At 48.9% G+C, this 23,777-nt stretch overlaps 1 protein-coding gene across 5 annotated transcripts in view; it reads right to left on the reverse strand.

The window, feature by feature from the left end:
* Window positions 1-23,777, reverse strand: part of PSD3 (pleckstrin and Sec7 domain containing 3) — a 158,167-nt gene that overhangs the window by 63,433 nt on the left and 70,957 nt on the right. For all 5 annotated transcript variants that reach the window (XM_034774827.1, XM_034774828.1, XM_034774831.1 and 2 more), the window contains 5 exons: window positions 22,686-22,892; window positions 22,485-22,565; window positions 10,085-10,197; window positions 7,054-7,112; window positions 1,618-1,707 (listed from right to left, as the gene is read on the reverse strand). In XM_034774827.1, coding sequence (XP_034630718.1) covers window positions 1,618-1,707; window positions 7,054-7,112; window positions 10,085-10,197; window positions 22,485-22,565; window positions 22,686-22,892 — 550 coding nt within the window. The remainder of the gene's footprint in view (window positions 1-1,617; window positions 1,708-7,053; window positions 7,113-10,084; window positions 10,198-22,484; window positions 22,566-22,685; window positions 22,893-23,777) is intronic.

The following is a 23,777-nucleotide window of genomic DNA, read 5'->3' on the forward strand; positions in this document are numbered from 1 at the left end:
GAATAAAGGCCTATGTGCCTGATTTTTATTTCTAAACGTAAAGCCTGTATTGGCTGCTACGATATCCGCTGCAGACTGCCAGTAAGAGCTATTGAAAAACAAGGCTACTGCTTCTTGGTACATTCAGATTTCCTAAGAAAAAACAACGAGAGGCAAACCCTCAGTTGTGCCAGAGCACATCTCAGCAGAGTCAGGGGACAGGCAACAGTGGCTCTAAAAGCCACGTTTCTGCCTCCTCCCCCTCTGATCCTGGGGCCGGACCGGGGTCTAATCAGCCTCCCACACAGGTGAGAGTATCTGCCAGGAACCGGGACAAGGGCAGGCAGGGACTGATGGAGAGTACTGCATTCCTGCCAGACCCTCTTTAGCCCCTGAAACAACCCCTCCAAGCCCTATCCCACTCCCTATGCTGGGCTGGGCTGGGCTGGCACAGAGCCAGCTATCCCAGGTTTATAGCTACCCATTTAGGATAGCTTTAAGGTCAGTGCTAAAGGTCCTTAATAGCACAGGCCAGGATAATGATCATTATTCTTCCAACAGCGGAAAAATAAACAGCAGGTGAGCCCAATGGAAATCTTCCTTTTGTACACTAAACAGGCTATTTAAAGACAGCATTGGAGATCTAGCTAGTCAATAAGAGCCTTTAATTAGTCTGCCAAGTAATCCCACTATGCCTCTCCAAGGCAATGGTAGAAATGAGTTTACCTGCGAGCGTCCTTTCAGCGACACTTCGGTTATTAACCACCCAGGCCAAGGTTTTTATTTTTTCCAAACAGGGGCTTAAATTTAGGAAACAGAGCCCAGGAGGAGCCAAAAGCAACCGGAGAAACCACAAAAATTAAAAAAACGACCTTGAACTATATACTGTGTCTTGCATTTCATTAGGGGTCTGATCCAATCTTTCCACTGACTTCAGTAGATTTTGGGTCAGGTGCCAGGTGCAACAATATTTCGTATTTTCCCATTCCTGAACAATTCATGAACTCTAGTCTCCCTTCAAACAGCCTGATGTTTCATGCCAACCACCAGACAAAGGAAAAGAAATATTTCCCACTATTATTGCTTCTAAAATGAGATGAAGCCAGCTCAGGTTCTGCATTTAAAGACTCGCAAAAATTATACAAACAAACCCTGAAGAAAAGCAGGACAATGCATTCTAATCTGAAATGATCTCTCTCGTTTTGATGTGAAAGCCCCTATGCGCCTCTTCCCAAGCTCTATATAAAACTTATATAATACACAATTCAGGGGTCCCTCTTAAATATTCAGTTGCAGTAACTGGCTGGCTTTGTCCCTGCTCTTATCATTACATAGCACTCGTAGATTGTGCCACACCTTTGTTTCCTTTTATTAAAAACTCTGGCCTCAAACCTGCAGAGACTAATGCACAGATTTACCTTTATGCACGGCAAGTATCCTCATTGGGACTACTAATTGACTTTGCAGGAGTGAATTTTTTATGTACTTTGGGAGCAGAGAAAAGCCCATTCACCATCGTGACTAACAAATAGGAATTCAATAAACCGCATGGTCTATTTTAACTGTGACCAGGAACCAGTCAGTGAAGGCACGAGCAAATCTCTTATTTTAAAACCAGCCGTTAAATTCATCCCTTACCTTCAGCAGCCCCCTAGGGAAATCTTTGCCTTCGTTCATCCCCTGAAGGTTGGAAATGAATTCTTGGCAGGTCATCTTTTTCCCAATGTTCTGGAAATCACCAAAAGATGCATTACAGAAACGTACAATCAGATTGGTGCTGTTGTCCAACAACAGTTAGGCTTAAGAAAACCACATGTGGATGGATGGCATCTCCTTGCTTTAGTCTGAGCCCAAGGCAGGCTGTGCAGAGAAGCATTCCCAGAATTATACAGACATTGATGCACGTACGTCTTCATAAACCCAGCAGGAAAACGCACAAGAAATGTGTGTTAATAACCCAGCCTCCCGTTCAAACAATGGATGTTAAGTAGTACACAAACATCATAATGAGGATGGAGGTGATGGTGGTGTTTCCTAGCACTTGCCCTGTGCTTTTCATCCACAGATCTCCAAGCATTTAACAAAGGGTGGAGTTATGTTCATAGAACTTTAAGGTCTGAATTCACAGAAAGCTGGAGCCATGTTGCCAAAGCTGCTGTCCAGAAGCTGGGAAGAACTTCTTCCACCAGGTTAGAAACTGAAACTTGAACTGGAAAATAAAGCTCTGAATTAAACCCCATATTTCTAACCCTAACTTTCGGTGACTCCCTGAGGTTGGGGCTGCACTGGCATTTCCAATCCAAAGGTCCTTTTTTGATTTATAGCAGGGGTGGACAACCTTTTATTTGGGCCGAGGGCCACATCTGGGTGGGGAAATTGTATGCAGGGCCAGGGCAGAGGGTTGGAGTGTGGGAGGGGGTGCAGTGTGCAGGAAGGGGCTTAGGGCAAGGGATTGGGGCAGAGGAGGGGTGCGGAGTGTATGAGGGGGCTCAGGGCAGAAGGTTGGGGTGCAGGGGTGCAGGGGTGCAGGAGGGGTGTGGACTGCGGGAGGGGGCTCAGGGCAGGGGGTTGGGGTGCACAGGGGTACAGGGTGCGGCAGGGGGCTCAGGGCAGGGAGTTGAGGTGCAAGAGGGGTGCAGTGTACACGAGGGGGCTTAGGGAGCTGGGGGCCAGAGTGCAGGAGGGGTTCGAGCTCCGGCCTGGCGCTGCTTACCTAAAGCGGCTCCGGGGTGGCAGCGATGTGCACCGGGACAGGATCTCTGCCTGCCCTGTCCCCGGCCCCGTGCCGCTCCTGGAAGCGCTGTGGCCCCTGGGGGAGGGTGGGGCGGAGAGCTCCATGTGTGCTGCCCTTGCCACGCCTCCAGATACCGCCCTCAAAGCTCCCATTGGCCGCAGTTCCCCATTCCCCACCAATGCCTGGAGGCAAGGGCAACGCACGGAGCCCTCTGCCCGCCCGCCCACCCAACCGGGGGCCGCAGGGACGTGGTGCCAGCCGCTTCTGAGAGCGGCACGGGGCCCACAGCGCCATGGGGGGCAATCTCACGGGCTAGATCCAAAGCCCTGAGGGGCCAGATGCAGCCCACGGGCTGTAGTTTGCCCACCCCTGGTTTATACTCTCATTTGCATGCAGGTGATCAGCAGCAGGGTCAGAGTACCCAGGTAACCCTGGCCTGGCTGTGAGCAGCCACACTGCAAAGGCCCAGCCAAGTCACTGTGACCTCACTGGTGCTGCGCTCCCCCGTGTGTGTCACTAGGACTTCTGGGGGTATAGCCTATGGTTCTTAGCACTACAATAAGCTGAGACACTTTATGATTCTTTCCCGGTGAACTATGGAAGAACTTGTGTGTCCATCCGGGTACGTGGGAGAATGGTGGGAAGACAGTGAATCACTCACTACGAAGTCGGCAGGTTACCACCCTGAGTTAAAGCAGTGCTAGCCTATACCCCAGCTGGGTTGAAAGCACCAAAAAACTCTGATGAGAAGGCTCCATGTGCGACAGGAGCTGGGTTAGGGACAACACGTGAGGAAGAGCCCGGGTTAACTCTGCTATGCAGACAGGCCCTGACAGACTGAAGGAGCTCCATCTATTATACAAGTTATGGACTTTTAGGGCTACATCATCCCTTGTTCTTTGTGCCTGCCACTCACCAGAGCACACGGGCAGGGAGAGGTGAGGAGTGGGCTGAGCCAGGATTCCACCCCCACCACATCACCTAGCAATGCTGATCCAACAAGGAGATGCTGCACTTTGCTACTGTATAACCCAGCAATAAATCACTCCCCCTTCTCACAGAGCAAAGGGGTGACCAGGAAGGAACTGTGCCATCAGAGGGGTGTCTGACCTACACTCTCTCCTGGAGCAGTACAACGTACACACCAGCCCCCAACCTGGCCCTAACTCCTGCTTTTAAGCTTCAAGAAACAGCTCTGAACGGGTGAGGTTTTAATTTTAGATTTAGGCTTTTGCTGCTACAGTCAGACCCTAAAATTACAATTCATTTCTCCACCTGAAGTGGGTTGCTACCCATATTAATAGGTTCCTTCTTAGATCTTCTTTTCCAGCACATGGTAACTGAAGTAGCTTACTCCAGTACCTGGAAAGAGGATGAACTGCAGCAAGACAGGGAAGAATAAAGGGGATTCATTAGATCCATTCATTTACTTCTTTGGTAGGCTTCACTGCATAGCAGAGACATGCGAACAGGCTGGAACACTATACTGGAGTTAGAAAACAGGAGTTATGATATGTGCAGAAGAGGCTGCATTCAAAGTTATAAACACCCAACTTACCATCCAGAAGGGAAATGCAAAAGAATAAAAGGATTACAGGTGATCCAAGGAAGGAAAGGACAAGAGAAATACATGCAGGATTCTGTTACTTGTTAGGGCGGCCGCTCTGTGTTCTCCACACTTAAGACAACATGGTAATAACCACCAGTCACAGAAACCTGCAGGGTTACACGGTCTTACGACACACAGACTCAGCTTAACCTCAGCAGCAGTGTAAAGGGATAGTCTCCAGCTAAACAACGGGGCAATCTCTGGGGCCCATTCCTGGAGCTTTTTTTTTTTTTTTTTACTCAGGATGAGTGCTGCCTTATTCCTTGAGATGTGCCATCAACTTCAATGAGACTCCTGGAGGAGAAAGGCACTGTTCTCAACATGAGAGGGTAGTGGAATGTGGCTCTCTGGGAGTAGAGTTTGCTTGTAACTATTTTTCCCTTATAAAATCTGGAGGCTGAGATCTCCAAAGCCACTTAGGGACTTTGGACTCCCACTCCCCATTAAAACTAATGGGAAATGGATGTTGAAGTCCCTTAGACAACTTTGAAAGTCTTAGTTGTAACTTTTATAAATTCCTTGGAGTTGCTCTGAAGTCTGTACAAGGGGCAACCTCCTTTCTTGTAAGAGCCACCCCGAAAGGTTCCCAAATGTTTGAAGGACAGCTCTGCCTTGCTTCGGTTAGAATACCCCCTTCCCCATTAAGAACCCAGTCTGGGTCGGTCCCTGGGGTGCTTTAAGGCAGGTCTCTATGCATTGTAAATACATTTTCTGAAATACAAATTAAACAGCCACATCAAACCAATGTAAGGTTGTATTCGTCCCACCCTACCCCCACATCTCAGCGCCTGATCACATAGCTCCCCTCCCCTCGGATGGCGATAGGGCGGCTGAGGTACAGTTTGTGTCCATGCGTTAATTTTAACCTGTAGAGCACAGAGAGGCCATCTGCAAGGGTCTGCTGGAGCAAGGATAACTCAGGCAAATGCCAGTCCTTCTCTGCCACCTAGCGGCTATGAGTAGAATGGCACTGAACGAAAAGAGGCTAGAAATTGTGGTTAGATTCTCCCAGGCTCTTACACTGTGTCAAGGAGTCTTGCCCTCCCTTGAACAAATGCCTGCCAGAATTGTTCCTTCTAGGTGACCAGACAGCAAGTGTGAAAAATCAGGACGGGGATGGGGGGTAATAGGCGCCTATAGACAAAGCCCCAAATATCGGGACTGCCCCTATAAAATCGGGACATCTGGTCACCCTAGTTCCTTCTGTGCGCCAATGGGAAACAAGAAGACACCCCCCACCCCAAGAGGCAGGGAGGGGGCATGGCCACAAAGTGAGACCACCAAGCAGGGAGTTAGGGAGGGAGTTCGCTGCACCCAATGGAGGAATGTGGCTGCCCCTGGGGGCTACTTGCTTCTCGGAGGGCAGAATCCTTCCTGGCACTCCTTCGGGAGAGGGAGTTCTGCACTGCACTCAACGCGGATTGATGCCTAGCAGGCATGGTAGAACCCTGTATTACGTCTCCAGTTAAAGCATCACTGTGTTACACCTTTTCTGGCTTTGTCCAACAAGAAGAAACTCCACTTCCCATTGGAAATGGGCATGGAATCCAGATTTCCACAAGAATCTCACTCTAGTCTCTGTATTGCCGATACCATTATCTTGGAGAGTAAATTATTCTGGGCCTGATGCTGCAGTCATTCACGCAGGCAAAGCTCCTACTAACTTCAGTGAGGTTTCACCTGCATGACAGACTGCAAGGTGGAGCTGTTGTTGGGTAGCATTTGCTTTTGTGCAAATGTCTGTGTTTTCTGGAAACGGCATATGTGGAGTAGTTCTTATTCACACAAGCCAGCCGGCGGACGCCAATACTCCTGAGGGTAAGTGCTATTCCACGTAACTTAAGGGGTGAAGAATTAGACCCTAAATGTGTAGTGGAGACTCCCAAAAAATGTGCAGCAAACGGTTAAAATTCAGAGCAGTCATATCTCACCATAAGCACGTACAACGGGGTGCTTAGAGCACTGAAATATGTTATGTAGTCTCCTACTGCATCAAGTGCGCCGGACACACCCTTTGCCTTATTTGGCTCATGTGTGTTTTCACATCAGCTGCAGAGGATACTGAATGGACGTTAACTGTGGTCACTTCATCCAAGAAGCTCCCAGTTCATAACTGGCTGCCCAAACCTCCCCATTTCCTCCCAGGTTCCTTTTCCTCCTCCCCAGGATAGCAAAGCCCCAGGGAAGGTAGAAGCCAACAGGCACTGCTGCTGCCGGGCCAGAACAGGCTGCTGTCCCCAGGAAGAGCAACACAAAGGAGGATGAGCATCAGAAGGAGGAGGGCTTTCAGTTCCCCCACCCAAGGGATGGGCAATGCTGCAACTGGGGTAGTGGGCACAACCCTCCTGGCGGTCGGGAGGGGCATGCAGGGAACCACACCCACTGCCACGTCCCTTCTGGGGGTGCAGCTTTTCCCCCCAACAGGATCTGTTGGCCAGTTGTCAGACGACCGCCTTTGAGATATCCCATGGAGGAAGCAGTATCTGTGCTCTGGGGAGCATAAGGACTGCAACTGTATCCAAGCACACAGGCGGCGAGGATGCCTATGTGCCTTGTGCTGCTAGCAGAGCGGCCAGTGGCAGTCCTGCTCCCAAGGAGGAGCACCGTGCAAAACAAGGAGCGCCCTGAGAGGGCTGTTCTGCGACCAGCACCACTTCCTGAAAGCTCAACTTTGACAGGCAAGCACTTCCTGAAAACTAGGGCAGAGCATGTTCTTAGTACGTGCACTCACATGGCCATGTAGGTCAGTGTTCAGCAGCATCACTGCACAGGTGAGACAATGGACTCCATCTGGGAAAAGAAACAGCAAATATCACACACAAATAGGGTGACCAGATAGTGTGAAAAAACGGGACACTTTTTTTTCGGGGTGGGGTGGGGATATAGTTACATATATAAGACAAAGCCCCTAATATCGGGAAGGTCCTGATAACATTGGGACATCTGGTCACCCTACACATAAACTCACACTACCCAGGACAACGTATTTAAGATCAGCTCAGATTGCACTAGGACCTTGCTCCCCAACTTAGTCTGTCTCTGCCTTTAAGGAGAATCTGCTCATCAAGTAACACACAGAAAAATGCAGGAAAATCAATCTAAAGTCTTTTAACGAAAGTCCGTTCATCTCATACTTTCCTTCGTCTTTTATCACCTGACAAAACTGTCTTGCAGCATCGACTGATAAAATAAAGTAAAAACCACACTTTCACGGCTACTTTGCGGGTATCAGTACACCAAATGGAATCGGTTCTTTTTTTTTTGCTCGTTAGGGCCAGAACAGAAAGAATAAACCCCCTGTCTCCTTGCCTGGGACACCACTGACCTTCCAGAAAGGCGATGTTATAGCCTCTCTCAGTTGGCATGTCTGGTCTTCCAGAAACATAGTCCTGAATAACATGAGCACATACTATTTCCCCGGGCAGGACCCCTGACTCCTGAACTGCTTGTCTTAGACTCGGAATGAGGCAGGGCTGCACAATGAAAGAGGCTGCTGGTGCTCACAGGACCCCAGCCTCACACGCAGCAGACGCTGCCTGTTGTGTAGTCAGTGTGGCAGGGATCCAGGGGAAGAGGCTCTTGGGGTGACAGCACTGGATTAGAAGCCGGAAGAAATGGATTCTCTTTCAGGCTTTGCCACTGGCTGATTATGTGGCATTGGGAAAGTCACGTAGGCCAACATTTGCAGAAGCAGCCACTGACTGTGTTCCTCATTTTGAGACATCTGGAGCCAGCTTTCCAAAGTGCTGATGGCCCACTAATCCAGCTGAAATTGATGGGAGTTGTGGGAGCTTAGGCCCTAGGCGTCTCACATTGGTCACCCCAAACTAGCAAACACTGGAAAATATCGATCATCTCTCTGCGCCTCAGTACCCCCATCTGTAAAGTGGGGGTCATAGCATCACCTCACCAGGGATGGGTGAAGACACATTCTTCCCTCTCTATGAAACATTCAACTATTACACGGATGAGCACCATAAAAAAAAAAAAAAAAAACAGTGAGGAAATGAACTATTTCCCGTTCAGTGGGCGCTCTGGATGATGTGCAGTGAGTAAGGCATTGGGCCGTACGCACTGTCCATCCCGTGTACTGAACAGAAATAAATAAGATGTGATCGAATCTTGAAGCCAGTGGGACTAGGTATGTGCTAGGCTCGTTGCGGGATCAGGCCCTAAGGCTATGTCTAGGTCTTTCAGTGGGGTGTAGTGTACCTGTAGTTACGTACCCCAATGAGAAGCAGGCTGTGTCCACACTGATGTGGGTAGCTACGGGTGTCCGTAAAAGGCTCTGGCAGAGGGGAGGTGATCCGGAAAGGGTTCAGCTGCTCCCCACTGCCAGAGCCTTTCACTGCAGCAAGGAAAGGCTCCAGTAGCAGGAGGCAGCAGGAGCTACACTGCTAAAAACAGCAGTGTAGACAGGAAGTCATGGCTTGGGCCAATATAGATCGTGTAGGATACGTACTCAGTACACCTCCACACCTTCTTGTGCGCCTTCACCCTACCGGCTTAATCCGTGCATCACGTCTACACTGCTGTTTATACCCATGCTGGGGGGTTATGCATGTACTTACACTACCCGTAGCTGAAAGAATCCTGCTATGTAGACACACCTTAAGAAAGTAAGTTCTTTGAGGCAGGAACCATTTTTCCTTAGGTGTTTGTACTGCAGAGTACAATCCAGAGTGGTGTATCTGGGTACTACAGTAGTATTAAATAAAACAACAGCAGCTACCATCACCAGCAATGGTAACTCCCATTCCCCCAGGGTTTCGATTTGGGGTGTTCCGGTACAGGCATCACGCATCCTTCGGAGGACCCCTCCTGGGATGCAGCAGCTAACCACACTTCCCCGTAGAGGGCTGAGCCAAAAGACACAATCAACCCCTCGGATCTGGGTGAAGCTAAACATTTATTTTAGATTCAACAATTCACTTCCTAAGAGTGTCATGGAGGAACATATCAATTTAGTATGGAGTCAGCTACAGTAGATTTAATTCTAATCCTCTCTATACCCAATTCTTGACTCTGACTCCAAACAATGTCTTATTTCATCTGTGATGTGCACAGTTGGTTATTCATCTTCTTCTACCCCAATTTTAATGTATTAGTAGCTAAAATCATCTAGGTAGCTGGGATTAAGTGGGGCCTGAAATACATTTTTCCTATTTCTTTCTTTCTTTCTTTCTTTCTTTCCCTACTATCTTTATTTTAGACTTACGCATCATCTGAAGTAGTTGGAATTTTTAGGTCAAATTCTCTGTTGGTCTACCTATCGAATTCAATGGAGTTATGTCAGCAGTTTGTTCTCTTATTCGGGAATGTTTTCTTTCTTGGTTTTGTTTTTTCCTTTCCAAATTTTAAAAATGACTGAGTGCGCTGAAGAGGAAGTTGCCTACTAACTGATGTTAGCTGGCCTACATGCAATGAGGCCAGGGAGGACATGCCCAATTTTAAGCATGTACGCAGACATGCTGAGGAACTACTCAAGTACTTAGGCATGTTTAAATACCGTGCTGAACGGAGGCCAATATGAATAAGGTTGCCCTGCCTCTGTCCATACCATTCTTCTGGCAAGGATAAATTAGAGGACTACCATTCTCACTGTTGTCAATCTCTCGCCTTCCACAAACAGTCCATTTTCATGCATATACTTGTTTGGCCTCAGGCAGGAGAATATTTCTAGCAGGAAACATACAGGCTATAGCCAAAAGTGAAAGAACCAAGAGGAATGCCCATGACCTAGAAATCAGAAGCAAAATTACCTTGAGTAGAAACGGTGTTCGGGTTACACTGATAGTATCTGTTGGAGAAGTGGATTAATACTCTCTCTCTTTCCTGAGTTTCTCCAATAAGTGAAAAGGCTTTAAAGAAACTCCTAAAAGAAGTTTAAAGAAAGCTGAAATTAAAAACATAGATCTCTACTGGCCTCGCATTGCCCTTATAATATAGCACATTTCACAGGAAGGGATTGATGACTGCATATCAAAAACTTGTTTCCAAGAGTCTTCTAATGGAAGAAAGCCCAACTAGATAATTATTCCCTATGTATTTAACCTGAAAGGGGCAAGCAAGTTATTGATGGTCTGAGCAGTAGGATAAATGTACTGATACAAAACTATTATTTTAAATATTTTCCTCTTGTATTTTGAGGCTTTTTGGACAGAGAATATGCAAGGGATAAAAAAAGGAAGAGCACAGCTGGGACCACTACCTATTTCGGCTTTGACGGAAGACTGGTGCAGGCCTGTTATTGTGGATGGTGCAATTTTTAAATGCATTTTCTGTTGTTCTTTAAATGATCACTTTGGTCCCTATCCTGCAGACACTTAGGCACGTGCTTAACTTTACTGCTGTGAATAGTCCCACTGAAATCAATGGCACCCCTCATGGTAGTAACATAGGCATGTGCATTAAGGTTCTGCAGGATTGTGGCCTGGATTAAATAGCTTCAGAGACAATGCTATTTATGGTTAGCCATCTCTCTAGCATCTATCACCACAGTACCCCAGGCCTCCCACATGTTAAGGGCCAGACTGTGCCCTGAGGATCCCCAGTATGGGAGTGGTTTGGGGCCACCCCACCCTATGGGGAGCTCCAGGGAAGGGAGGAAGGAAAGCGAGACTCCCTCACCCAAGTGCGTCAAGAGCAGGAACCATCTGGCCCTAACGAATCTGTCCTCACCACAGCCCTGTAAGCTGAGGCACAGGGAGACTAACTTGCCCATGGTTACAGGAAAGTTTGTGCAGAGCCACAAGTACCCCCCCCCCACACCCCTTTCCACTCCCCACCCCCACGCCTTCCGAGTCTCAGAACAGTTTCCTAACCATAAGAGCATCCTTCCTCCCGGCAGCATTGCCAACTCCCCTAGTGAAATCTAGTGCTCTTCGTAAACTCCCAAATCCTGCAGTCAGGTGACCGCATGGGAGTCTCCACTTTCTTTTTTTTTTTTAAGGGTGTTTCCAGCCCTTATGGGTGCAGAGAAAAACTTGAAAACATAAATCTTGAAGGCTCAACACAAGAAGGCAAATACAACGTACACCAGATGTGCTATTTCTGAAACTCTCGGGATGTTTGGGGGCCTGACTCATGATTTTTGAACCCTTGTGGTCGGCAAAACTGTATTAGTAAATGCTCCTTTTGTTTACACTACATGATGGAGGAAGTCCACAGTGGTGTAGCTGAATAATCTCATATTTTATATATATATAGAGAGAGAGTGAGTTGATGCTGGCTGCCTAGGAGATCTCTGCACCACCAGACCTTATATCTGTGTGCGCGCAGGCACGCGCTAGAACTCTTGTTAATTTTATGTATTTATTTTTAAACAATCTACTTCATAGTTAAACATAACTGTGCCACGCTCTAGTCTCTCCCCAGTTCATATCGCTGCCCTCCATTTTGCAAACAGAGAAGACATGTTCTCTGCCCCAACAACTCTACAATCTAACAAACAAGACAAAAGGCAAGGGAAGCCACAGGACCACAGAAATTAATATTCAGTACAAAATATACCCTCCATTATTTTATCCGAAGAATACTGCAATGTTGAGTGGGCGAGGCCCAAATGCGGTAGGGGTAGATTATTGCCAATATACACGATCCTACATTGTGGGTGATATGAAGCCGCTTCACCCCATCGAGAGCGCTGGGGTGGACTGCGTCTCAGGGTTCCAATTGGGTGAAGCTATGGCCCCACCTCCTCCTTGCCTTTCCCCTCTTCCTTTGCTGTGATATGTGCCCCTAGGGAGCAGGGTCTGTGACTGAGACAGGCCTTAAGATGGTGGGTGAAAGGCTCTCTGCACACTCGCCCCTGCACACCATGTAATGACCAGGCACAATCTGGATCTGTAGTAACACTGCTATTGCAATGTTCTCAACAGCTACTGTACCATATATTTTATTGAAGGGCACTACTATTAATATAAATGGGAGTTATGCATAATCCTGGGGAGAACACCCCCTGAAACATGCACTGAAAGGTACTGGATTTCACCATTTGAAATACAAAGTATATTTGGAATCACACTGCATAGCTTATCAAACTGAAACATGTAGCCCTTATTCCACAACATGGGGCTCGATCCTGCATGGAGCTGAGCATTCTTACTCCAATCTAGCAAAGTGGTTAAGCACATGACTAGTACCATAGTTTTCAAAGAGTTAAATACGTGCTTAAGTGCATTGTTGGAGCAGGTCACAGTACTCGGCACCTTCCAGGACTGAGCTCCTGGAAACTACACTTGCAAAAAGTCCTTATTTTGGGGGGGGGGGGGGGGGGGCAGTTATAAACTAATCTTCATAGTTTTGTATCAATGGAAAAAATCTCTCTCCTTTAAAGTTATTACTATTTAGCTGTCAGAACATTTATATCAATGCTAGCAGACTGTTGCCACACAGAGGGGATGTTTTCACTCCTAAAAATAACAAACCTAAATATTAAAGGGAGAGGCCCAATTCCGATTTTTTTTTTTAAAACCCAGGAAGTTAAAATGCTACGGCCAGAGTTTCAGAAGAGTACGAGCACCCAGCAGCTCCCATTGGTCTAGACGTTCTTAGGTGCTTCCACGATTTCAGAAGAGCTCAGCACCTCGAGTGGGCAGTGCAACTGGAGAGCCTGAATTCCAAACCTGGCTAGCCAAAAAGGCTTGGCGCATATCATGATTCCGCTGTCAAATTCCCTCATTCTTCTGATTTGGCTCAATCGTGTCTTTCCTATTAACTTTTAACGCACCACAGCTAGGCCCCAGTACTACTATTTGTTCCCCTCGATCACCAGAACAGGCAAGAAGATTACCAACTGTGACAGTCTATACCTCTAGGTTCACCCCTTTTACAAGACTATATTAAATTTCGTACAAAGTATGCCTTGTGAGGGATCATTTGAAAAAGGACAGTTACCTGTTCCGTAACTGGCGTTCTTCAAGATGTGTTGCTCCTGTCTATTCCACAGTAGGTGTGCGTGCTCGCCACGTGCACCGGTGCCGGAAGTTTTGCCCTTAGCAGTACCCGTACTGGGGGAGCACCGCTGCGATCCCTGGAGTGGCGCCTGTATATTGCGCTATAAGGGGAGCTACGGGCTCCCCCCACCCTCAGATCTTTCTTGTCAGACAACTCCAACAGAAGGGAAGGATGGCAGGATGTGGCATAGACATGAGCAACACATCTTGAAGAACGCCAGTTACGGAACAGGTAACTGTCCTTCCTTCTTCTAGTGATTGCTCCTGTGTATTCCAGGTGATTCCAAGCAATATCTGTTGGAGATGGGTAGGAGTTCACGATAGTTCGGGACGAAATACCGCCCTGCCGAACCCGGCGTCATCCCTAGACTGGGAGACGATCGCGTAATGCTAAGTAAATGTGTGAACAGAGGCCCACGTGGCCGCCCTACAAATGTCCTGGATGGGGACATGGGTGAGGTAGGCAGCTGATGAGACCTGAGCCCTCGTAGAGTGTGCCCTTACAATTGGTGGCGGGGGAATCCCTGCCAAATCATAACACGTGCGTATGCACGAGGTGATCCAGCGGGAAAGCAGCTGGGTGGAGATAGGCTGCCCCTTTGCCCGCTCGGCCGAGGCAATAGAGTTGAGCGGATTTCTGGAACGGCTTAGTCCGATCCAGATAAAAAGCCAACGCCCTACGCACATCGAGCGTGTGGAGGCTGCATTCCTCGCTAGAGGAGTGGGCGTTGGGACAGAGCACGGGGAGGAAGATGCTCTGCTCCATATGAAAGACGGAGACCACCTTTGGGAGGAACGTCGGGTGTGGGCGGAGCTGGACTTTATCCCTATGGAAAACCGTATAGGGGGGTTCTGAGGTTAAGGCCCTGAGCTCCGAGACACATCAGGCCGACGTGATCGCTATTAGGAAGGCCACCTTCCACGAGAGGTGTGACCAGGAACACGTAGCCAGGGGTTCAAAGCGGGGCCCCGTGAGCTGGGACAAGACCAGGTTGAGGTCCCATTGTGGCACAGGGGGCCTAGCGTACGGGAACGAACGGTTAAGACCCTTCAGGAAACGGGAGGTCATCGAGTGGGAGAAGACCGAGCGGCCTTGCACCGACAGGTGAAAGGCCAATATGGCCGCCAGGTGCACCCTGACCAAGGGAGGTGCCAGTCCCTGAGCCCTGAGGGATAAGAGGTAGTCCAGGATAAACTGGAGAGGTGCAGCAGAAGGGGACACTCCCTGCTCACTCGCCCACCTGGCAAACCTGGACCACTTCGCCACGTACATCCTACGCGTGGACGACTTCCTGCTTTCCAGGAGGACTCGCCTTACCTGCTCTGAACACCGATTCTCCTCCTCATTCAGCCACGGAGCAACCATGATGTCAGGTGACACACGGACAGATTGGGATGGAGGAGGCGCCCCCCCATCCTGGGAGAGGAGGTCTGGCCGGAGCGGCAGCGCCCTCGGGGGGGCCGCTAAGAGGTGTAGGAGGGTCCCGTACCAATGCTGGCGGGCCTACACTGGGGCTATGAGAATGACTCTCACCCTGTCCGCTTCCACCTTCTGAAGGACCTTGGCGAGGAGGGGCAACGGGGAAAAGGCATAGAGGAGCTGGCCCGACCAGCTCAGGAGGACTGCGTCTGAGATCGCGCCTTCCCCCCACCCCTCCCCTAGAGCAGAACCGGGGGCATCGCCGGTTCTGACAATTTGCAAACAGGTCGATCTGGGGAGCTCCCCACTCTTGGAAGAGCAGGTGAGCAACTTCTGAGTGGAGCGACCACTCGTACTGGGGGGAGAAGACCCTGCTGAGGTGGTCCGCCTGCGTATTGCGGACGCCCAGGAGGTGAGCCGCCCTCAGGGACATAGTGTGGGCTATGTAGAACTCCCATAGGTTTAGGGCTTCTCGGCAGAGGGCTAGGGAGCGAGTCCCGCCTTGCCTGTTGATATAGTACATGGCGGTGGTGTTGTCCGTGAGGACTCTGACCACCTTGCCGCGGAGGTGCGTGAGAAACGCCACGCACGCCAACCAAACAGCCCTGAGCTCCTTGATGTTTATGTGAAGGGGCAAGTCCGGGGCCGACCACGTTCCCTGGGTTTGCATGTCCCCCATGTGGGCTCCCCAGCCCAGGTCTGAAGCGTCGGACATCAGGTCTATGGACGGGTTGGCCTCCCTGAAGGGAATCCCTTGCAACATATTGCTCGGGCAGGACCACCATAGGAGGGAAGCGAGTATCGGGGACGGGACCGTGAGAACCTTGTCCAGACCGTCCCAAGCCTGGGAGAATTGGGAGGCCAGCCATAATTGGAGGAGTCTCATACGGAGCCTGGCATGGCAGACCACGTAAGTGCACGCCGCCATGTGTCCCAGAATCTGAAGACACGCCCTCGCCACGGGAAGGCTGTGACCGAGGCGATGAGACCTCTTAGGGTCTCGAACCTGTCCAGGGGGAGAGAGGCTGTGGCCCTGGAGGAGTCCAGCAGGGCTCCAATGAACTCTATGTGCTGAACGGGCACTAATGTCGATTTGGTCTCGTTCATGACCAGGCCTAGATCGGCGCATGTCGAGAGGAGCAGCTCTATATGGGACTCCACCTCGAAACGAGACTCCCCCTTGAGGAGCCAGTCGTCCAGGTAAGGGAAGATTTGTACACCCTCCCGCCTGAGGTAGGCCGCTACCACCGACATACATTTCATGAAGACCCTGGGAGCCGTGGATAGGCCAAAGGGGAGGACCGTGAATTGGTAATGGTCCATCCCCACCATGAATCGGAGGAAACGTCTGTGTCCCTCGAAAATATGGACATGAAAGTACGCGTCCTGGACATCCAGGGCCGCGTACCAGTCCCCCGGGTCCAGGGAGGGGATAATAGAGGCCAGGGACACCATGCGGAACTTGGAACGGGTTAGAAACCTGTTCAGGTCGCACAGGTCCAGAATAGGCCTGAGGCCCCTTTCGCCTTCGGGATCAGGAAGTGCCGGGAATAGAACCCTTTGCCCTGGAACTGAACCAGTACCCTTTCCACCCCCCTAGGTGGAGCAACCAGTCCACCTCCTGACGCAGGAGGCAGACATGTTCCGGATCCCCCAGGGCCATCGTGGATGGCGGGTGATTTGGCGGGGGTGAGCTGAACTGCAACATGTAGCCCTGGGAGGCAGTACTGAGGACCCATTGGTCTGAAGTAATGTGGGACCACGCCCTGAGGAAGGCAGCCAATCGGTTGCAGAACACAAACTTTATTAATCAGGGGGGGTCTCCCTGGCAACAGGCCCAGTGCCCCCCTGCAGATAGTCAAAACCACCTCTTCCTTTACCTGTTGCCCTTAGAGGGACCAGGCTGTGGAGCAGAGCGGGACTACCTCTGAGACCGACGCTTCTGGTCTTCGGGCCTTTTGTACGGGGGCTCATATCTGCTCCTCGCAGGTTGAGCCGCCGGAACAGATTTGGCTTGTCCTTAGCCAGGGGGACATAGAGGCCCAAGTTCTGCAAGGTGGTTCCTTCATCCCATGCAGCCTGATGTCCGTCAGGCCCACGAAGAGCGCCTTGCCATCGAACGGGAGGTCCTGCATCAGCAATTGTGCCTCCGTCGACAGCCCGGACAACAAGAGCCACGACGCCCTGTGCATGGTGATCGCGGAAGCCATCGAGCAGGCCGCCGTGTCCGCTGCATCGGATGTTGCTTGCAGGGCCGCTTTTGCCACCGCTGCCAACCCCTCTTCCACCAGGGCCTTGAAAACCTTCCTGTCCCAGTCCGGGAGGAGGGGCTCAAATTTAGGCAGGGACTCCCACAGGTTGAAGTCGTACCTGCTCAGTAAGGCCTGGTGGTTGGCTACGCGAAGCTGGAAACTAGCCGACAAATAAAATTTTCTGCCAAAGGAGTAGAGTCTCCTGGCGTCTTTATTTTTTGGGATGGGCGTGGGCTGGCCCTGACGCTCTCTGTGGTTTACCGATTCCACGACGAGCGAGTTGGGTGCCGTGGTGTGAATACAGCTATTCATGGTCCTTCGCCGGCACAAAGTATTTTCTCTCGGCCTTTTTCGCGATTGGGGCCAAGGAGGCAGGGATTTGCCACAGGGAGTTTGAAATGTTGGCAACCCAGTGCCGAGGGAGACAGGACATTAAAGAGGAACTCGGACGGACCCTTCATCTCCTCGGCCTGCAGCTGTACGTTGGAAGCCAACCACTTTAGCAGGTTCTGGTGTGCCTTAAAGTCCTCCTGCAGGACCGAAGGTGAAGGCAAAGGCGCCGCTATGATGTTGTCCGTTACCAGGGAGATGGCCCATACGGAGCTGGGCACCTCAGTCGGTGCCAGGGCGTCGATACCGAGATCAGAGTCCCGGCGCGTGTCTGCCGACTCGTGGCCCGCTGATTTGTCTCGTGGGCGGCTGGAGGAGGCCGATGGAGCCCGAGACGCTCCGGCAACCAAACGGGCCTCCATTGGGCTGGCACCGATGGCCACGGTGCCCATTGGCACCACTGTCCTTGCCACGGAGTCCCTTGCCATTGATTTGGCTGAGCACAGGATGGCAATATGTGCTCCGGCGGGATGGCATGTGCTATGGGTGGGTGGATGCTTGCCGTGGCCGCCGAAGAAAGTTCGGTGCCGCGGGAGCAGCAGGAGCGGCGTCTGTAGCATCGTCTCCCTCGGGACCGGGATCTCAACGACGACGAACAGTACCCACGCGACGAACTGCTTCGGTACGCGTGGTGGCGATGCGAAGCCCAGTGCCTTGACGCCGAGGTACCCCAAGGGGAGTCTCCGGCGTGGCGCCTCAACGAGCGGGAGCTGGAACAGGAACGGCGACGTCTGTCCCGTCAAGAGCGGCTTCGGTACCCACGTCTAGCAGGTGAGCGTTCCCGGTGCCTCCCTCGGTGCCTCCGCTCGCTGGCAGGGGGCATGGAGGGTCCCCGCAACTCCTGTCCCGACGGAGCCCTGACGGTCTGGACGGCGTCGAGGATGGCCGGGAGCTGTCCGAAGAGCGGCCCGCTGCGGGGATCGATCTTCAGAGCGGGAACTGTGGCTGCTCGGAGAGGTCTGGTGGGCACCCAAAGGGGGCTTGCCCCGCGACCTAGGGCCCATACCCGATTGCGAGCTCGGGACTGGCAGGGACATAATGTCCTTCACAGCCTGCACCACCTCTGGTGTTGACAGCATCTGTACCGGTGGGGATGCCGGGGTCGATGGTACCGGGCTGCTCCGCTCCACACGAGTCGGAGCCTTAGAGTCCTGGGGGGATCGAGGGCTGCCCAGTGCGGGACCAGCCTCCCTCTTGTCCTTATCGTGGCAGCGTTGCGAGGCCGAGCCCTTCCCTTGCTTTTTGGAGGGAGAACGGCACCGACTAGTCGAAGGGGCCTCGCTACATACCGACGATGCGGCGGCCGAGTCCAATCTGCGCACGGGCGTTGGAGTCAGTGCCGACTCCATCAGGAGAGCTCGAAGTCTGAAGTCTCTCTCCTTCTTGGTTCTTGGCTTGAACGACCTACAGATCTTGCAACGGTCGCTTATGTGAGTCTCACCCAGTCAGTGAAGACAGTCAGCGTGAGGGTTGCTCCTGGGCATAGAGCAGCGACAGGAGTCACACGACTTGAAGCCTGGGGCACAGGGCCTGCCCTGAGCCCGCTCTAACGACTGAAGAACAATGTACAACACTACCACTACAGTCGAGAAGAAGGGTTACAGCAGAGCTGGAGAACAAAAGTTCTGACTACCTTCACTGGCAGCAAGAAGGAACTGAGGGTGGGGGGAGCCCCTAGTTCCCCTTATAGCACGATATACAGGCACCACTCCAGGGGTCACAGCGGTGCTCCCCCAGTACAGGTACTGCTAAGGGAAAAACTTCCGGCACTGGTGCACATGGCGAGCACGCACACCTACTGTGGAATACACAGGAGCAATCACTCGAAGAAGAACTCATAATTTGCTGATCATTATTGTCCTGGTGAAATGTGTGTGGTAGCATTGTATGCAAAGTTATAAATGTCTACTGTATAACATTCCTGAGACATGTTTTAAGTTTAGAAAAGCAGAAACAAACCAGTTCCTCAGAGATAAAAGGCAAACTGGTGTCAACCAGGTGTTAATTAAATCAAATGGACCTGCACCTGGTTAAGTGGCCATTCTTTTGGCAGGAAAAAGGGTATGAACAAGAAATTTACATCTTGGCAAAGAAACAGCTGGAGGTTCCCGTCCCCACAGACTTTCTGTCTCCTGACCCCCCGCTGGAGATAATTCTCAAAGAAGAGGAAAAGGTGCAAGAATGGGGAACAGAGGCCCCAAATTTCTCCTTTCATCTCTACTCACGGCATTGACAACACTTGAAGGACAAGGGACGGATCACTGGACTGGGGAGGGATCCTGGCAGGATGGAATTCAGCCAGTAAGACTGCTAAAACATGGTGAGAGAGACCTTTGCTTTGAATTCACTCTAACTTGTTAAGTTAGGTATTAGTAGCGTTTATTTTTATTTTCTTGTAACCAACTCTGACTTTTATGCCTCATTACTTGTAACCATTGAAAATTTATCTTTTTGTAGTTAATAAACTGGTTTTATTGTTTTATCTAAGCCAGTGTATGCTTGGACTGAAGTGTTTGGGAAACTCCATGTGAGATAACAGGATTTGTGCATATCATTTTCTATTAATAAAATGACAGACTTTATCTGAGCTTGTGTTGTCCAGGAGGGAGCTGGGCAGTACAAGACGCACATTTCTGGGGAAAGTCTGGGGCTAGGAATTGGCTGGTGTTGCCGTGCAGTGTAATTCAAGAGTGGCTGCCCGTACCACTCATACGATAATAGTTGGGAGTAATTTCCATGCTGGAGGGTGGGTGAGAGCAGACCAGGAGTGGTTGCTCTCACAGCAAAGCAGTGTAAAAGGTACCCCAAGTTGGAGAATGGATGGGACACAGCTGTTCAGCAGTCCAGATTGCACCCTGGGTAATGTCACATCAAGAATTTTAACAATTCAACAGAAGTGTTTCCTTCCAGAGAATGTCACCAATTTCTAGTTTCTTTAGTAATGTTATGATAATATTAGGGCTGTCAAGCGATTAAAAAAATTAATCGTGATTAATCGCGCTGTTAAACAACAATAGAATACCATTTATTTTAAATATTTTTGGATGTTTTCTACATTTTCAAATATATTGATTTCAATTACAACACAGAATACAAAGTGTACAGTGCTCACTTTATATTTATTTTTTAGTACAAATATTTGCACTGTAAAAAAACAAAAAAATATTTTTCAATTCACCTAATACAAGTACTGTAGTGCAATCTCTTTATCATGAAAGTTGACTTACAAATGTAGAATTATGTATAAAAAACTGCATTCAAAAATAAAACAATGTAAAACTTTAGAGCCTAGAAGTCCACTCAGTCATATTCCTTGGTCAGACAATCACCCAGACAAACAAGGTTGGCTACAATTTGCAGGAGATAATGCTGCCCGCTTCTTGTTTACAATGTCACCTGAAAGTGAGAACAGGTGTTCGCATGGCACTGTTGTAGCCGGTGTTGCAAGATATTTACATGCCAGATGTGCTAAAGATTCATATGTCCCTTCATGCTTCAAACACCATTCCAGAGGACATGCCTCCATGCTGATGATGGGTTCTACGCTCCAAAGCAGTACAGACTGACATGTTCATTTTCATCATCTGAACCAGATGCCACCAGCAGAAGCTTGATTTTCTTTTTTGAAGGTTTGGGTTCTGTAGTTTCCACATCATAGTGTTGCTCTTTAAGACTCCTGAAGGCATGCTCCACACCTCGTCCCTCTCAGATTTTGGATGGCACTTCGGATTCTTAAACCTTTGGTCAAGTGCTATAGCTATTTTTAGAAATCTCACATCAGTACCTTCTTTGCATTTTGTCAAATCTGCAGTGAAAGTGTTCTTAAAACGAACATGTGCTGGGTCATCATCCGAGACTGCTATAACAACATGAAATATATGCAGAATGTGGGTAAAACAGAGCAGGAGACATACAATTCTCCCCCCAAGGAGGACAATCACCAATTTAATTGACTCATTTTTTTAACGCGCATCATCAGCATGGAAGCATGTCCTCTGGAATGGTGGCCGAAGCATGAAGGGGCATACGAATGTTTAGCATATCTGGCATATAAATACCTTGCAAAGCTGGCTACAAGAGTGCCATGCGAACGCCTGTTCTCGCTTTCAGGTGACATTGTAAATAAGAAGCAAGCAGCAGTATCTCCCGTTAATGTAAACAAACTTTTTGTCTTAGCAATTGGCAGAATAAGTAGGACTGAGTGGACGTGTAGGCTCTAAAGTTTTATACTGTTTTGGTTTTGAGTGCAGTTATGTAACAAAAAAAAATCTGCATTTGGAAGTTACACTTCAGTACTTGCATGAGGTGAACTGAAAAATACTATTCTTTTGTTCATCATTTTACAGTGCATGTATTTGTAATAAAAATAATAATAGAAAGTGAACACTGTGCACTTTCTATTCTGTGTTGTAACTGACATCAATATTGAAAATGTAGAAAATCATCCAAAATATTTAATAAATTGTAATTGGTATTCTATTGTTATAAGTGTGATTAATCACAATTAATTTTTTTGAGTTAATCGCATGAGTTAACTGCAATTAATTGACAGCCCTAGATAATATTATTTACCCCTTCGTATAACACAAAAACTAGGGTCCAATGAAATTATTGGTTTAATACAAACAGCAGGTTTAATACAAACAAGAGGAAGTACTTTTTCACACAGCATACAATTAACCTGCGGAACTCATTGCCATGAGATGTTGTGATGGCCAAAAGTATAAATGGGTTCAAAAAAGAACTAGGTAAATTTATGGCTATTAGCCAAGATAGTCAGAGATGCACCTCCTGCTGCAGATGTCCCTAAACCTCTGACTGCCAGAAGCCAGGAGGGGAAGACAGAGGTGGATCACTCCAACTGCCCTGTTCTGTACACTCCCTCTGAAGCTCTAGTAGTGTCGGAGACAAGACGTGTCTGCTACTTGTCTGGTACTGTCAGAGACAGGATACCGGGTTAGATGGACCATTGGTCTGACCCGGGATGGCAGTTCTTATGTTCTTATACACTCGAACTGCAAACTGAAAGAATGGGAATCAACCTGCCCTTGGACTCCATCTTCAATTCCTTAGATTCTCTAGGGATAATTATATCTATTGAGACAACGTGAAAAGAATATGAGGTTTGGACATGAGCACATACCTGAGGGAGTGATCCAGCGTCATACCCGTGAAATCAAAAAACTTCAGGTATTCTTCAGCCACAAGTTTGCTGAACTCATTGCTTAAAAAAAAAAAAAAAAAAAAGTTTATTATTAAAAATCAAACTTCAAGCTGCTCTTATTATTGTACAGAATCGACCATACGAATGACAGTTTATGAAAAGCCGTGTGTCAACACATACTTTTTACCCAGGTGCTTTGCCACATCGGAGCGCTTGAATCGGTCCAGTTGGTAGAGGCGCTTAGCCAGCCTCCTGGCTGCTTCCAAATTGCTGTCGGTGCCATTGCTGAGATCTTTACTACCGTTTTCAGTGCCATCTTTCTCCAGGAGCTCCTTGCTACCCATGGCAGCGGTGGAGTCGAACAGCGAGTTTTTCAGTCCAGCATTGCTATGTGATAAAAGGAATGTGAAGGGGAGAAAAAAAGAATAAAGACCTCATGAACATTTTCAGGAAAGCTTTATTTTCCAACTGGCAGGAAGGTGATTAATTGGCAAGCTTGCAAGATACGATAAACTCCACTCAGCTAAAGAACTGTTGAGAACTGACATATTTATTTAGTAAAATCCTGTGTTTTGTGGTTTGTACTGACTTTTCATAACACATGTAACTGTGCATAGCAGGGGCTTGACACGAACTGATGCATCAAAAAGAGTTGCCAAAATGAGCTACTTGTAAATTGTGGAAAATTATCTCAGAGCAACTCATCTGCAATCCTATGGTGAGCAAATTGGGATTTACAATGGCTCTCTCAAGTTATCTACTCCATCTTCCCAGGCTACCCTATTACCAGACCTCGTTATCTCCATACTGATTTATACCTGCCTCTGGAGATTTCCATTACTTGCATCTGAAGAAGTGAGGTTCTTACCCATGAAAGCTTATGCTCCCAATACTTCTGTTAGTCTCAAAGGTGCCACAGGACCCTCTGTTACTTTTTACAGATTCAGACTAACACGGCTACCTCTCTGATACTTGATACTATGCAAGGCACTGCATTTAGCCGTATGGAATGGAAATCTATCAACCTCATGAAGAAACTTGCACAAATACAGACAGATATCATCTTCCTTTCCAAATGCAAACGGATGGACATCATACCAAATGGACTGAAGGTGAAAAATCCATTGCTATCTACATACTGCACAGACCACAGTGAGAGATTATGCCATACACTATCAACGAAACTGAGGAACCACCTGATCAGCATCCTATACAGCAAACAGAAAAACATCAAGAAAGAGCTCTCCAACCTGGAGACTTTCATAAATAACC

The sequence above is a fragment of the Trachemys scripta genome, chromosome 6 (assembly GCF_013100865.1).
Source record: "Trachemys scripta elegans isolate TJP31775 chromosome 6, CAS_Tse_1.0, whole genome shotgun sequence".
Lineage (NCBI taxonomy): Eukaryota > Metazoa > Chordata > Testudines > Emydidae > Trachemys > Trachemys scripta.